The following is a 16713-nucleotide window of genomic DNA, read 5'->3' as shown; positions in this document are numbered from 1 at the left end:
ACAGCTTCACATTGAATCCCTCAGAGATGGAAAAAGTGTGATTTTTGAACATGTGTATATGTGTGTGTCTGTGTCTGTGTATGTGAGCTTTGTCTTCTCTGAAGAATGAGTCTGGAAATTCTTTCCCACTGTGCTATAAAGAGCTTATGTGTACATGTAGTTTCAGGCATTAAAAGTGGAATAACTGAAATGCAGAAGTGCAGATAAGAGCAAGTGGAAGTAAAGTGACTAATGAAAAACCAATCTCAGCAGACACATTCATTTAGGGAGAAATCTGCACAGGAAAGGCCCCGGTGCCCACTGCTCAGTTACTTCACAGCCAGATAAATCTGCATGTGTGTAAAACCAAAGAGAGGCACACAGAGAACCTTTACTTTGCTTCATCTTCATTTCTCTTCTGTCTGGTTTCTCGTCATCCAGAGCTAGCAGAGGAGAAAACAGCGGAATAGATTTGAACAGCGCTGGGGAGGTGTAGCTTTCACACGCTGAGACCCCCACCCACCTCCCTCCCTCTCGGTCTCTCTCTCTCTCTCTCTCCCTCGGTCAGCGCGTGCCTCTCGGTTGGAGCAGCAGCTCGTGCTCAAGTGGAAACGCACACCGCAAACATACTCACTGCTGAACGGGCGGCACGAGACTCTTCCTCACCTCCATCACCAAGCGTCACTTTCTTCAGTGCACGAAGGGATGCTAAACAGGAAGGCTTCATCACCACCGCCACCACCATCATCAACCGTCATCCTCATCTGCGAGAGAGAGAGAGAGAAGCAGCGGCTCTCCGTGGGCTGAAAAAGTTGAGGAAGATAGGGTTTATTAAAGGAGCACCGGAGGGGCTCGTGCCCGGCGTTAACGCGGGATAATCCACCCGGCACGGTCTGATCCTACTTTGGAGTGTGCAGGACCTGGTGCTGAGTGGGATTTGTTAACGGTGCTTTCCAGGATCGTTCCGTGCACCGTCCCCGGTGCTGACTCTGACCTCCGGCGTGTTTGTTTTTTTAGTCCATTTTTTCTTCTTCTTTAAACGATCGGCCCGTTATTGTTATTACTGTTATTATTAACGGGTCCGGTGTTTAATCCCATCGGTGTGAGCTGGGTCTGGTCTCTGGCGGTTTAACGGGATCCCCACATGTGCCAGCGGATCAATAACAGCTTCCTGGCATTTATCTGTGAACTCCCGTCATGTCCCTGATGGATTTCTTCCACACCACACGCACTTAATGGATTTCTAACGGTGGTGTAACGAATCCCGGGACCGTCCCGGGTGGACTTGAGGGTTAGTTTATTGACCGACGGTAACCTCAGCCCCCTCCCCGGGAGCAGAAACAGCCCGCAGGTATAAAGCAGGTGTTCACATCTGGGTTACCGAGGAAAACGGGACGTGCAGCAGAGAAAGCGCGGTCCTTTGGACTGAAGTGAGTCTGACTAATAGCGGATCACCCCCGGAGAGGTACCCTTCCACCCCGGGGACCGACTGCTGTTTAAAACGGACACGGAGATCATCGCTTCCTAGCGGGGGCGAGAGAAGAGAAGTTACCAGAGAACCAGAGGAGTTTTTCTTCTTATAATATTTACCGATGAACCTGTAATGTTTGGACAACCTTCATGATCAATATCTGAGTGATTTCACCGAAGGAACTGATTGATTGATGGTGGATTTTAAAAAGGGGGTTTTCAGCTCTTTCTGTGGATTTCTGTCCCCACCGAGCGGCATCCATGTAATCAATACAATCCTGGGTTATCAATCAGTTTTAATCCAGCTTCCATCCGTCAGGCTCATGAGCTGGAAAGCTGGGATCGTTTAGACCTCTGGAGTAGCCGAGTGAATTATCTCCTCCACGGTGAAATAAACCCACATGCTGGCCGTAAATTATCCACTTAACCCCCCTCAGGAGAGGAAAAGGAGAGAGAGAGAAAGCGAGTGCTATAGACACAGACCGCAGCGAGAGAGTTATTACCGTTTTTAAACTACACCTTTATCAGCAGCAAAGCTAATTTTAATTTGAAATCCATCAGAGAAAAGGGGTCAAACGGAGGCGCTTCCTCAATTTTTAACAGCAACTTTAAGTTTGTGTGACAGAGAAGTCACTACAAAACTGTACTTTAAAAACAAGATTACTGAAGTATTCTGCTTTGGGACAAAGCCCTAAGAAAACTGAGTAATTACAAATTAATCTCGAGCTTGTAATAAAAAAAAACAAAGACAAAAAACTGGATTTCTTGACAAAGATCCAAATTCAAAACTTTATTTTACTCAAAATAAGATCTGAACATATGCTGGTGTGACTTTGATTTGATTAAGTCTTCATTTGATTCCAAACCTTAAATGCAATCGTACTAATCTCCAAGAGACTTGTAACACATCTTAATGTCTTGTAAGTTATTATAATCTTCGACTGTAACATTATGACAATCCCATAATAGTCCGAAAGGGATTTATTTATGGTTTATTGCGGATGTGTAAGAGCTTTAACTCAGAGCAAATTAACTTTACTCGTACCTTGGGAAAACTACCTGCCGCTTTAACCCCTTTGTGTTCGTTCAGACTTTGGTTGAGGGTCTTTGACTTGGTAACGTGACCGTTTTTAAAGTTCAAACTGATGATTTCCATCATCCATAACTGACTTGAATTTACAATCTGAGAGGAAATCCAGATAAGGTTGCTTTTACAGCATAAGGCTTTATTCCCAGTTTTATACCTTGTGGTGGTTAAGTGTTTAGCTTACCCAGCTGATTTCCAGTCTATGGATGATACGCTCACTGTATAGCCACATCCTCAACGGCATACCTCCTCCGCTCTGTCCCTCTCCTCCTTCTCCTTCTCAGGCTTCACTGCTCTTGAAATCGAGCCATGCAGCATTGATTTTTTTGTTTCTGTTCACCGCAAAACCAAAACGCACATGACCATCTCATTTTTTCTGTTTTTTCAGTTTGGTTGCCTGAAATGTAAGACGTGCAGCAGTGCTGATTTTTCACATCTAGGCAGAACTCAAGGACGTTCATAACAGTCCATCAGCAGCAAGGTCAGAGTTCAGTTTTTCAGATATATAACTGCTGGAGTTTCATCAGCACAGACTGATAGGCTGACAGGCTGAATCAAGACTGGAATCTTTTGGACGATCAAAACACATTCAATCACATCAAGTTTACTGTAAACAAGCTGAAATCTGACCTGTGCATAAATGAATATTTTTTTGAATCAGAATCTGTTTCTGCTGCTGAACTTTGAGATTATTTCTTTGCTGTTCTAGTGACATTTTAAGCTAAATGGGACTAAACGACAGCAGCCCGGGAGCCATGCGGAACGGCCGTGGCCTCTCGGATCAGTGGGCAGAATCAGTGGTGGTCCGGCCTCGAACCACTGAGCGCCACATAACGGTGCACAAGCGCCTGGTGCTGGGCTTTGCCCTCTCCATACTCACCCTCATTATTGTAACAGCAGTAGCCGTTGCGCTCAACGTCAAATTTGAGGACTGTGGTGCACGAGATCGCGATGAATCAACTGGAGAGCCGAGTTCCCGAGGCCCTGGTGGGTCTGCAAAGTTGAATGGAGGCAGAGGGGAAAGGACGGGGGAGAAAGGGGACGAAGAGGTGGTCCAGCCGTGGAGAAACTCACGATTACCAGGCTCGGTGAGGCCTCGGCACTACGACCTGCGGCTTGCCGTCTACATGGATAACTTCACCTTCTCTGGCGAAGTCAGCATTGAGCTGGAGTGCATTAATGCCACCCGTTTTATTGTGCTGCACGCTGATCGCTTAGAGGTATGTTGGCGCTTTGTTTTTACTCACAGTGAGGATAGTGATAATTTAAATTCAAGCATGTAGCAGTCTAGAGCCCAAGGACTCCTAGGTAATGTCACTTTTTACAAACTGAATGACCAACATGCTTGGGGTTGTCCAAAATTTTAGGTTCTTAGGTTCTTTTAGGTTTTTGGTTCAAAATCTACTTAGGCACAGACCCACCCGAAATAATCAGACCTGTTCCAAAATGCAATCAATTAGACTTATCAAAGAACCCAAACACCAAATATAAGCTGCTTTTACTGATGATTACAGCCCATAGCTTTTCCTCAGCTCACTTGACAGAGTTGAATGTGAGAATAAAAAAGTCCAACTTTGGATTTTTAGCCTGCCAGATCCCAAACACTAGGTTAAACTGAGCCTGTGTTAGAATAGCAAACCGTCTTCTGAATTTACAAAGAAGCAAAAGCGAGAGTGTTTACCTGTACGCTCTACCCCAGCTGTATCCTCGCCTTAGCCAGCCTGAGTATTTCCAGTGTTGTGTGAAAAAAAACCCAACTTTAAATCAGGTACCAACCTGCTTCTCCTGATTTTTGACTTCATGAGTGAAAATACCTCTATAGCTATCCTATTCAGAACCTTTTCTAATGTACAGCAGATTATAAAATTAAACCTTTCTCTGCACTGCACTGCATTTGAGACATTTAATGCTTCTTACACAACTCTAGATTTTCAGTGCTCTGAAAGAAGTTGAAATGTGACACCTTCAACTGTGGCAACCTTTTCATGGCATTAACAAATGATATGATGGACATTACTTCAACGTACCTCTTACCTCAAAACACAGACATTGAATCATAAATTAGTTTGAATCCATTCAGGTGTGACTGAACCCCAAACCTGAGACCCACACCAGTAACAATAAGACCCTGATTGACACAATTAAGCTTAATGGAACAAATGTACATCTTTGTTATTGGATCAGGTCTTGGCTGTGAAGCCCTCTACATTGTAGTCCAGACTGAACAATTCTTAAACACTAGACATACTATAGTCAAATAATAGTTAAATAAACTCAACTTTATGAAATGGGCAATGCTGGTAGATTATTAGCTATATTGGCTGTGCATTGGTTGCTGTTGGTTACGGCTGTTTTTGTCTACTAAGTTACAAAAAATAGAGACGAGTAATGGTATTGCATCTCATTACTACAGCTGAAGTCTCCGGGTCCATGAAATGTCAGCAACACTATTCCTGGCCAGTTTTAAATTGGGTACTTTTTCTTTCAGGCATGAATTAAACTCTTGGAGATTTACAATTTTCTTGAGAAGGTAGTGCAGCAAAGCCTTTTGAACCTTTAAAATGACAATAGTTACTCCCGTTGGGAGCATGAATGCCCCAATTTAATGAGTAATTCTGAATTTCTATTTGCTGTTCTTATATGAAATTTAAGATAGTAGGCAGCTTGGCAGAATTGAATTGGATACCAGTGACCCCACCCCTAACCATACCAGATTAGGTTATTATCATTATTATTATCATTATTATTATTACTATTAATAATAATAATAATAATAATAATGTGAATACATTTAATTTTATTATAAATACATAAATAAATATAATACATAAATACATTTTATTTATAGGCACCTTTAAAGACCCTCAAGGTCACCTTACATTAGTACAAAAACAGGTCAATGAAAAATGAAAACAAGTATAAAAGTATAAAAGCCAAACAAGGTAAAAATAGACTGAAATGGAATCATGATGAAGGGTGTGCAATTTTGAACAAATAGGTTTTAAGGTGTGATTTAAAAGTGGAGAGAGAGTTTGTAGTGTGGAGCCGAGTTCCCGAGGTGGAAGTGCATTCCAAAGTCTCAGGGCAGCTCTGAGTCCCGTAGAAGTCAGCCGAGCAGGTGGAATAGAAAGAAGAGGAGGTGAGGAAGAGTGGAGTGTACAAGGGAGTGAGTATGTATGGAGAAGATCAGATAAATATGGGGGAGTGAGGTTATGAAGCGCTTTGAAAGTGAGAAGCAGAATCTTAAATTGACACGGAGCTGAACTGGAAGCCAGTGGAGCTGTTTATGAACAGGTGGTATATTTTGAGGAGATCTAACTTACCCCATTAATCAAGAAGTTTATTTTATTCATTTATTTATATATTGTTATTAATATCATTTTTTGCATCCCCAAATAGAAACCTTGTAACAGAAGACTTGTAGCCACAATGCATGTAAGGGAGTTGATGTCAGCGGTAACATCTTTTCGTCTCAACTCTAATAGTAGAATGAGAGATTCCTGAGAGCTGACTTGTTTGAGATAAAACTGGATGATGGTTGGACTAAACTTGTTTGCAGTAACTTATTTGCAGTCATGTTATTGTTATTGAGAATGGTCAGTCATGATCTAATTACTGTTGAATCCAGCTCCGTACAAAGTCTACATCATGAAACAGAGATTGGTGCGGTGCAGCCTGTTGATGTAGACGTTTTGATCTTTTGATAATGTTCCAAACAAAGCTCCTTGTTTGCATCCAGTGGTCTGCTCTGTGCTGAAAGCATCCCGACGCTCTCTAACAAAGAATGTTTATTTCCAGATTTGGCCTCGGAGGTTTCTTTAACGAGGCTAATTAACCGTCAAAGTTGCTGTTTCAGCCCAATTTCGGAGACAAGTGCGTGGTGAGAGAAAGCCTCAGAGAAACGCCTGAGCAACGTGATTTTTCAGGCTGGTCATCTCGGCTAATGTGAGAGAAGGATAAATCTGTCTAATTTGGGCAGAGGCCAATTAAAAACCCTGCAGCCCCTTTTGTGTTTGTGTCAGGGCACACTGTGAATTAAGAGGTGCTGTCGGGTGCCAGGCAGGTCTCCTAAGGTATCCTCAGAGTTAATGCATTATGAAAAGAAAAAAATGTCAAGATGTTGAAAGGCCAGAAAACAGAAATGTGAATAAAAATAGATGCGGCTGGTAGCAAGGGGAGGGATAAACACTCCTGAAAAGAGAGCTTAATTCACAGATTCAAAGAAATTGAATGCAAAATGCATTCGAGACGAAGTGAAGTGAAGGTTTTCGGTCTGGAGATGTCGGCTGACCATTTTCCCCAACTTGCCAAACACTGTCAGTTCTTATCCAGATTTCAGTCCCTCCAGACAGCCAATGATTTAACTCCATGTCAAGTAAAATTAACATGCAGGCGCGCCTTCCATTTGGCTAATTTATTCCTCCTCCAGTCCTCCTTCCTACATCCTCTGATTGTGACCTGGAAATCGCTGGATGTTCCAATCGCTTAAATGCACCACAGAGGAGATGAAGAGATGAGGAGCTCCGAGCGCAGAAACACAAGCATGTCCCACGGGGAAGTTTTCAACACCCTTTGAATTGCAATGCCTGTACAGTAGTCAGTAAAATCTGACACATCATGCCCATTCAAGCTGAGATGGATTTGATATCTGAATTTAATATATATGATTTCATTGCTTTTTTTCCTGTGCATATACTCACCACCCGCTGTGTGTCATTGTTAAAAGAGATGAAGGTTACGGCTTTACATTGTGTTAAAGTGGTTTGTAGTGCAATCACTTCAACACGCCGTGGTTGCTAAACTGGTTGTGTAGCATAATGCACTTGTATTTGAAATATGTGAAAATAACATGCAATCACTTATAGACAATTATACTAGTTAACTGTAAAAATAGCTTGTGTTGGAACATAGAAGCTGAAATTAGTTGTCTTCTTTTAATCAGGGGTTTCAGCTGACTGAGGGCAGCACAAGTATTGATGAAGGGCAGCTGTGTGAACCTTAATGAAAATGAGCTCAGGGTTTTCACACTTTGTTATGTCAAGGTCAAGATGCAGAGTAGGTTGTGACCTGTTTAGGGTTACGGTTGGATCAACCTAATGATAGCCTTAGACTTTAGGAAAATGGGAATGTTATAACAGAACTATAAAGAGTTTGATTTGGAAGGTTGGAAGGACTCCAGGCTTGTTTAGCATGTGTCTAAAATATAGCCCTAATATCCTGCCTTTGGGGTTCATTGCTGCCCTGATACATGTTAACATGTTAAATGTGATACTTTAAATACATTATAAAGACTAAGTTGACATTGGGGAGTGCTGTTCCCTGTGCCTTGTATTTGAGGATATATCTATGTTTTGGTGTTCTAATATGGTTTAGATTGTGGAGAACGATGTAGTCTTTCTATGTGACTCACTCCTCCTGAACATTTTGGGGGGGTTAAAAAGTTAAAATCTCACCCAGTCAAATATCTAGTCAGCCTTTTGGATTGCAGTCTGTTGTTGGGGGCTGCACAGTGGAACAGTGGTTCAATCTGCCTCACAGCAGGGTTCAAATAAGTTTGAATCCATCATTTGGCTGGGGTGTGTGGTCTTTGTGGAGTTTGCATGTTCTATGCGTGAGCACTCCAGTTTCCTCCTACAGTGTAAAAGACATGCAGTTAGTGGGGTTTGGTTGGGTGTGTTAGCCCTGTGATCTGTCCAATATGTCGCCCATCTCTCATCATATGGCAGCGTTAATAGGCTGATTTATTAATGGATGATGCTGATGGTATAAGAAGTGACCAAACTTTACTTTTTAGCTTTGCTAAGTTTTAGTAAAGGGTCTGTATTCTGTTCCAATTATATTGTGAAAAAATATATGTACAGTATGATAAAGTAGGAATGTAAAATATTTCAGGGTATATGTTCTTTTAGAGAACATATTGATATTTTCATTGGGCCGTGTTCAAGTAATTCAGGGTTAAGTTTAAGGCCAACTATGATTGCAACACTTCTCGCTGAAGCCCATTGGTGTGAAGCAGAAAGCCCTCCCTAATAAGAATGTGAGCTTCCTGCGCTTCCTCGTGGTCCGATCTTGGGCCGTGCTTAGTGTCAGAGGGTTCATTAACACTGGGATACTTTTTAGACCTCACTGGTTTCTCCAGTCAGGCATAGATCACCGAGTGGTAATGAAATCTGTTTTAAAGTCATCTTCACCAACTTCTTTCTACTCCTGAGGCTCCACAGATTCTGTACATTGACCCATTTTTTGGACATATTTGACAGTCAGTTTCTATATTTTTTGATGGCTAGTTGCCATCTCTTCAAAATGATTTTGCAGTGAGGGAGGACAGCATGCATGTTAAAAAGAGTTCCTCCCCTTGCATCTCTCTGTCACATGAGCACCGAGTGAAACTGAGACGTAATGAAGATACAAGCATGATGAAAGCGAGCAGCCACATTAGCTAAATAAAATGCACCCTAGGCTCAGTGTTACTCTCTGTTAGCTGAGAAATCTAACCCAGCACCAACAAACAAACAATTAACCCCTTAGCAGTCCTATTAGTCCCCTAAACCATCCAATGTCCCGTGGGCGGTACGTCCGACTGCTAACTTAAACAACATTTGTTTGAGCAGAACATTTTGAAGGCATCTCAGAGCGTGCCGCTGTGTCAGCTGACTCATCAGAAAAGCCTGAAAAACATCCTTTTAATCTCCACTGTTTCCTCTCTGTGTCAGCAGGCTCTGTTCGTATTGATCAGTTCTTTCATCAAAGGACACACACACACACACACACACACACACACACACACACACACACACACACACACACACACACACACTGTGTTTGATTGGCTTAGGGTCGCTGATGTGTGACAGCGGAACAACCTAAAGGTTCCAAACTGTTCCTGCTGCTGCGGGCGTGTTCCCATCATGCACTGCTACTCATCCATGTTTATAATGATGACTAATTGAATTCATTTTAATTAATTATTTGATCCACACAAGGAATTTAGTATAACTTCAGGGTAAAATACCAAGAGAAAGGTGCAACTTGGTAATGCACAAAAAGAGTAAAAATTAAAAGGACCTACATGTTACATAACGAGGTTGAACAGAAGCTGTGGCCTTCTGCTTGTTCTTTGACCTGTGTAAACCCCAAAATGTGAACTGCCTTCAGGACATAGCCATATGCATACACTTTAAAATTTAACATGAGACATGTTTTTACAAACTATATTATCCAATAGAAATTAGAAATTACTTCTATTACAACTTTTATTTGCGCACCAGTTGTGAATTTTTTAAATGTCATTTTTACCTGCTATTTGTATGTGTTTTTATATGCCGTTTAATTAGGCACCAAACAGCACATGTTACCAATGTTGGACCTTTTGGCCTACAAAAGGATACACACTCTTTGGAGACAGGTGACTTGTCCAGGGTTTACCCTGCTTTATGGTGGCAGGGATTGGCTAAAGCCTCTGTCGTCCGGAACCGAATAATGAAACAGTCACGCAGGCCTAGAGACTGGTCAGTTACCCCCTGGTCACCACCAGTTTCTTTGGAAAAATATGTATTCCCCAACTAGTTGGCAAGTGGTTACAAGATAATGCTTCCTATTGGTGGGTGAAACTGAATGCAAAGAGGTACACTGTGCTGCATTGTAGCCCTTCTCGCTTTGGTCATCAGTAGAGTGCTGCAGTAGTCCTTAGTTTGTTTGTGTTGGCAATCCACTAGCAAAAGCAATCACAAGGAGGTTTTTGGTGCAGCGTCCTCTTTGTGACTGATTTCCCTCAGCAACAGTCAGCAAACATCTATAAACCACCTGGGTTACTTAGTTTAGCAGTGCCATAAGTCCTACAAACTGCCACCTGCATAAGTAAAACCAAGAAAGAATATTTTTTTAAGCCTTTTAAAAGCTGGGTAAACTATTTGATTAAGAAACTTGTATTTAAATCTCCAAAAATCATAACAATCCCTACTATTGATTTATACATTCTGGCTCCCTGCACACTTCATTGAGACTCACTGCATTTCTGTGGACTCTGAAATAGTGTGACCTCTTAATGTGCATTTTCATATTTTGATTTATGATATCCATATACTGTACATAGTCTGAAAATTGGGCCTCACCCAGTAATAAAAAAACAACATAAAAAATACTCACGTATATTTCAAAGCCAAGAGCCTTTGTATAACACTAAATAAGGAAGCAATAAGAAGGCAATTAAGTTAAATGCCAAAGGATGAGTGGAGCTTATTTCAACTTGGGATATTTACCAATCATTCCACTTTGTGGCCATATTGCTAGGGTTCAAATTTACCAATGAATGGTGTTATATTATGTATGCAAACAAGCCAGTATGCATGGATAAATACGCAGGCTCATTAGGTCAGGTGGCAAGTATTCCCATTCTTCAATTTTAATACAATCAGCAAGATGGCTGTTCCACTTGGATAAGTTCTGGTCTTACCCTCAGTCTGCCTGAAAACAAACAATTAAGGTATTTAGGTAAGAATTGTTGTTGTTGTTGTTGTTTTTTAAAAAGGTGCCATGTTAGTTAAAACGTTAGAACCACATTAATGGAACAGACAAATCATGGCAGATGTTCTTGGTGAAGCACTTTATACTTCGGGAAATCAGGACTTTGTGAAATTCAGCATTTGATGAATGGACCTTGGTCACATTTGGCTGCTGTGAGTGATGGTAGAACTGTGAGTAGCAGTTTGCTCATCGAGAGAATCCTTTTCCCTAAACTCTCCTCGTTCCTCTGGGAGGTATGCACAATTCTGGCTTACGCTCAGACAATTTGCATTTCCTTGACATTCAAATTTACCTTCCTAATTTTTTTTCTTTGCATCGCTTCAGACAAAACACTGATTAACACGAGCAGCAGATATGCAGACCTTATGATATTATTTTTAAGTATGCTCTCACGGTACACCCACAGAAGTGTTTGCACTTATTGTGGCTGATTAGCCCTCTTCACAGGACTGTGTGGGTGTGTACAGAGAGTTCTTGACTAACATATCCCTCTAAGTTATATGTTTGCCTGGATGATTATCTTTAGTGCACTGAGTTTAGTGACATTTCAGTTAATTACCAGTAAATCCCCACTCAGCGTCAACCTGGGCGCAGGTCTAATCAGCCAGGAAAAGTCAGAGCACCTGTGAGGCTTTCCAGGGCCTTTAATGAGACAGGTGCTCTCCTCTTCCTTCAGTATTAATTCTCCACAGCTGCCGACTGTCTGTTTCTTCATCACCTGGTCAGTTTGACTCCTGAGCGGCACAATGAAATATGGATGAATGTGGGTAAAGTTGGCAGGCGAACAAACACTCTGAGATCTGCTGAGCTTTCTTTCTTTCAACACTCCTTCCTCACTACTTTGGTGAAAACGCTCAGATGATGATACTTTTTTTCTCCAAAGCTGCTCTCAGATACACCCTTTGTTGTACACATGGTGCCTGTCACGTCACCATGGCGACAGCTCCAGCATTCGGAACAACAGCTGGCTGTAAATCAGGGTTTGCTGAGCAATGCCTGCCACCTGACAAACCGCAAATGCTTGAAGCGGGTGCATTTCTGTGGTTTTTAACCGTTTTGGGTTTGCTGCCTGACTGCGCTGATCTACCTGAACAGCAGAGGGCGCTTTCTCTCAGGACAGCTCGGTTTGAACACCTGCTGTGAGACTTACTGGATCTATGCAATATTTTGATCATCGCTCAACACTTAATTACTCTAATGGGGATAAATTAAATGGAATAATTCACTGTGCCATTATTTATTTATTTGCAGACTACAGAATATCTATCAAGTTGATTTTTGGCTTCTCTTCTATAACTTTGGTATTAATGTCAGCAAAGTGGATAATAAAGGGTAAATTGGGACTGTGCTAATAAACATGGACAAAACTACTGTGATGTTACCTCCAGGTTCTGATGCCCTTAGTTTGCCTGTCAGCATCTTAGTTTATGAGTGAGGAGGCGTGTTTTACTCTTAATCAGATCTCCCAGTGTGCAATAAGAACATCGTGCACGAATCATAAAATGTTAAAATGTCAAAAGAGAACACAAACCCAGCAAAAATGTTTATTGAGGTCAACTATGAATTTCCTCTCGTTTACCTTAGAAATGAGAGGAAAAGAAGTTGGCCAGGTCGCCTAGTGGGAGTCAACCTGTCTCCAAACAGTTCAGCTCTAACTGCATTGATTGCAGTCACTCTCATAGAGATTACTGAAGTTTTGCAAATAATTGTTGTCTTACTTAGAAATGCAGACAGATTGCCAACATGCTGCAATCAAACTGAGTCTGTGCTGATGAGCACAACCCAGCAGATCTCTTTGCAACAAGGGGATCAAGTCAAATGGTCACTAGCTGGTTGCATTCCTGTTATTGTTGCCAAGCACCTGTGTCTTTTGCAAGTTGTTAATGAGAATTTCTGTGTGTGCAGATTTGTAAGAACAGATTTGTTTATTACAAATGAATCACATGTAACTGCTAACTTGATCCCACTGGTGGCAGACTGACTGAAGTCACTTTAAAGATGGCAGTGACTTCAATTGGTCACTTACCTGGTGCCCATTGTCAAGTTCACTACACATGTTTGCAGGAATCTTGGTGGTGTTGTGGTTCTTGCACACTGTGAAGTGCAGTGTTGGTGACTGGCGAGTAACGGAATACATGTACCGGCATACAAAATATGAGTAACTGTATTCCCTTACAGTTACCGCTTAAAAAGGTGGTATTCAGAATACAGTTACTTTGTTGAAATAAATGGATTACACAGCGGTCTTTTCCTGTTTCATATGTTAGGCTATGCCCTCTTGACTTTGGGTAATTTCATGCCGGTGGAAACCCAAACCAAACATGCATTGAGAGGCTCTAATGCCTGTGTCTCAATCTCACGGCCCATGTCACCTCTACTTGCAGCCGGCCACATAATGACATGAGGAAATATTTTTTTTAATTATTATTTAAATAATTATTTAATATAAAGTCAATAGGCAGAGTGTTAAAGGCATAGCCCTAAACAATGTAGCCTCATGGGCAGTGTAGTCCGTGCTTTTTGCGAGAATGTCTCACGACAGTGACGTAAGCGAGTGCGCCGTTAGTGACAACAGCTGTGTGCAGATCAACAATGGATCACATATCAATTGTGGGAGAGAGTATGAGCGTGCAGCGTTTAAAGCGTGGAAGTACTGACCTTACTTTGAGTTTGATTCCATAAAAAGTGACAAAAACATTAGCGTCCGTTGTGCGTGGGAAGAAAACTTATTTTTACAGCGAAAAAAAACCCTAAACTTCCGAGCAAACCTGGTGCAGGTTTACCCTATTAAGCAGCACTGCCTACCGCAGTGCTGCTTAATAGGTGAAAATAGAGCAACAGGACCGCTGAGTCTTTGACTTTATTTATGTTCTGCTGTGTTTTACTTGCATCTATTTGAAAGAGTGAGTGTAAACACAAAAAATATGTTATTTTATGTGCTGGAATGTGCAGAAAATAGGTTTAAATGTTAAGCTAATTTATTCAACTCAGAGAATGTTGCATATAATTACATTTTTGCTTGATGCATAAAGTTAAAAGATTAAAACTGATAAAACAAGTTAAAAAAAAGGGACCTTTCCATTTGATTACATTTTGTATGATGGATTATGTAGAAAAAGTAGAATTGGGCTGAAAGATCTATCGCTTTATTACCTCTTCAGGTTGTAAATCGTGTTTTTAAAAAGTAACTAAGTAATTAATTACTTTGAAAATAAGTAATCATTAAAGTAACGGGATTACTTTTTTGGGGAAGTAATCAGTAATTAGTTACAGATTACTTTTTTCAAGTAACTTGACCAACACTGAGTACGAGTAATAAATCACACAGCAATAGTACCTTCATGTGGTTGTAAAAAGCATGATAATATATTAAGTGTTCAGAACATGTTACTCTCATTGAGTAACGTAACGGAGTACGTTACAAAATACATTTTGGGGCATGTATTCTGTAATCTGTAGTGGAATACATTTTAAAAGTAACCTTCCCAACACTGGTGAAGTGTGACTGTATCATCAACTAATATGTGTGTACATTATACACGGTGACTCATCCTTTAGAAAAATTTAAAATGCAATTTGATTATCGAGGAATGTGATTGACCATTATATTTCGCTCTTAAATAGATAAATAGATAGAACTTTATTAATCCCTCATTTAGGTTCCTCCAGGAAATTCAGTTAGTTACGTACATAATATCTAAATAGCCCGTGTTTAACCTCACCCACTAGACTGAGCTCAGGTTTGAACTATGTTCTACCTTTGGTAGTCGACTCGTCTTCTTTTTCCTCCTCTCTTTTGAACACTGAATAACTTATTTGCAGACTGCTTTCAGGTAAAGTCTTGATTTTAAAGTCACCACCTTTTGGAAGAGCTGCTTCTCACTTTCTTTCTGAAAAGGTCAGACTAGGGCTGTTCGATATAACCATATATATCGGATGACGATATAAAAAAGTCTATCGTTTCATTTTACGCTGTCATTTGTTTCGTGGTGCTGCAAAACTGTTTACGGTAATATTTTTTCACCGTTTTGATGGTCACTGTAGTGGCTATATTAATTTCTTAAAGTTCTCTCTTTCTCTTATATTTAATATACCCACCATACGGACGGACAAGCGCCTGTTTTTATGCGTTGTGGTTAGCAACAACGACAGTAACAGCATCGCTTGTTTATGTTCCACATAAACCTTTCACAATAAAGCTCAAGATCCTGTTGAGACTTTTCAAAATAAATGAAATCACGTGAAAGAGCAGATTATTTATGGATGAGAAGTAAAAAAGAGCCGCCAGGTGTTAAAAAATAAACCTTAAACTCAAACGTTAGAACAGGCTTTTCCCCGCAGCACGCCGTGTAATAAATACTTACAAAGCAAACGGCAGCCGTTACAACTTATGCCTAAAAATGTATAGTTTCATGCATCAGTTAAAACACTCGACTCCAGCTACATGACGCGCAGCTGGAAACACTTCCCACAAGTTGAGCTGCCTGAGATTCACAGAATTTACAGAAAATGTTACATTTTTGTGATTTATATCGTTATCGGGACGATAGAATTCTTATATCGGGATATGAGATTTTGTTCATATCACACAGCCCTAGGTCAGACATTTCCCACGCACTTACCTGTAGGATCAGCTGCTGTTTGCTTTAACCCACCTCAGAAATCAACCACTGCTGTCATGTTTCAGGCGGGAAATGACATAAACATGAGCAGCAACAGGAAGTCAGCAGCTTTCAGAGGTGCTCTGGATGTGAGTGAGCGTGTGTCTGAGTTTGAGGAGTTTAGGATGCACGAGTACGCGTGTACACGGGCATCCTATTAAACAACCCCTGCAGAGTTTCTTTGCAGATTTGCTGTTAACATCGAGTGTCACTCATCAAAATGAATTTTAAATATCCTGAAGCTTTTAAATGTTTAAATCCTGTGCTGTTCGCATTCATGTTTCCTTGCTGGAAGGCTTCTCCTTAACTCAATTTGTTGATGGATTACTGCGTTTCTGGGTGATTTGCTATTATCGCTACCAAGATTTTATTTATTTAATGATAATAAAACAGGAAATCTGATTATAGCATATCCAAACATATTTCACTCTTCTGGTCTGCACTTGTAGATGAGTCTTATTGTGGAGACACAGTTGGTGTGTGGATGTCTTTATCCTATTTTCTCTTCCATCCATCAGGTGGACCGGGTGACAGTTACTGCTGAGGGCGGTGTTGGAGGTCGTCCTTCCAACAGGCCCGGGGGCGGAGTCATGCGTATCCACCGACACTTCCCCTTCCCAGCCAATCAGATGTACGTGGTGGCGCTGCACCGCGAGATGAAGCCGATGAGGGTTTACCGGCTAAACGTGAGCTTTGATGCTGCCATCGAGGACGAGCTGCTGGGCTTCTTCAGGAGCTCATACACAATGCAGAGAGAGAGACGGTACACACACACGGAAACACACACTTTTCCTATGCCAGCAGGTGGTTCAGCTTGAAAAGGTCAAAGCTTCACATTCACGACATTGATTAACTCACACTCCACATGCCATACGCCTGTGTGTGCATGTCTTTGTGTGTGTTCCACTTGTCTCAAACACACACACACACACACACACACACACACACACACACACACACACACACACACACACACACACACACACACACACA

The 16713-nt window shown here is 41.2% G+C and overlaps 1 protein-coding gene across 1 annotated transcript in view; it reads left to right on the top strand.

Moving 5' to 3' along the window:
• The first annotated feature begins 395 nt into the window (after positions 1-395).
• LOC102291928 (thyrotropin-releasing hormone-degrading ectoenzyme) overlaps positions 396-16713 on the top strand; it is a 273214-nt gene continuing 256896 nt past the window's right edge. Inside the window, exons 1-2 of the mRNA XM_042213580.1 lie at positions 396-3756; positions 16239-16483. Of these exons, the coding sequence (XP_042069514.1) occupies positions 3262-3756; positions 16239-16483 (740 nt within the window). The 5' untranslated portion in view covers positions 396-3261. The remainder of the gene's footprint in view (positions 3757-16238; positions 16484-16713) is intronic.

The sequence above is a fragment of the Haplochromis burtoni genome, unplaced genomic scaffold, assembly GCF_018398535.1.
Source record: "Haplochromis burtoni strain Fernald_Lab_line unplaced genomic scaffold, NCSU_Asbu1 Contig_456, whole genome shotgun sequence".
NCBI classification, from domain to species: domain Eukaryota; kingdom Metazoa; phylum Chordata; class Actinopteri; order Cichliformes; family Cichlidae; genus Haplochromis; species Haplochromis burtoni.
This window is presented reverse-complemented; position numbering and strand designations above follow the sequence as displayed.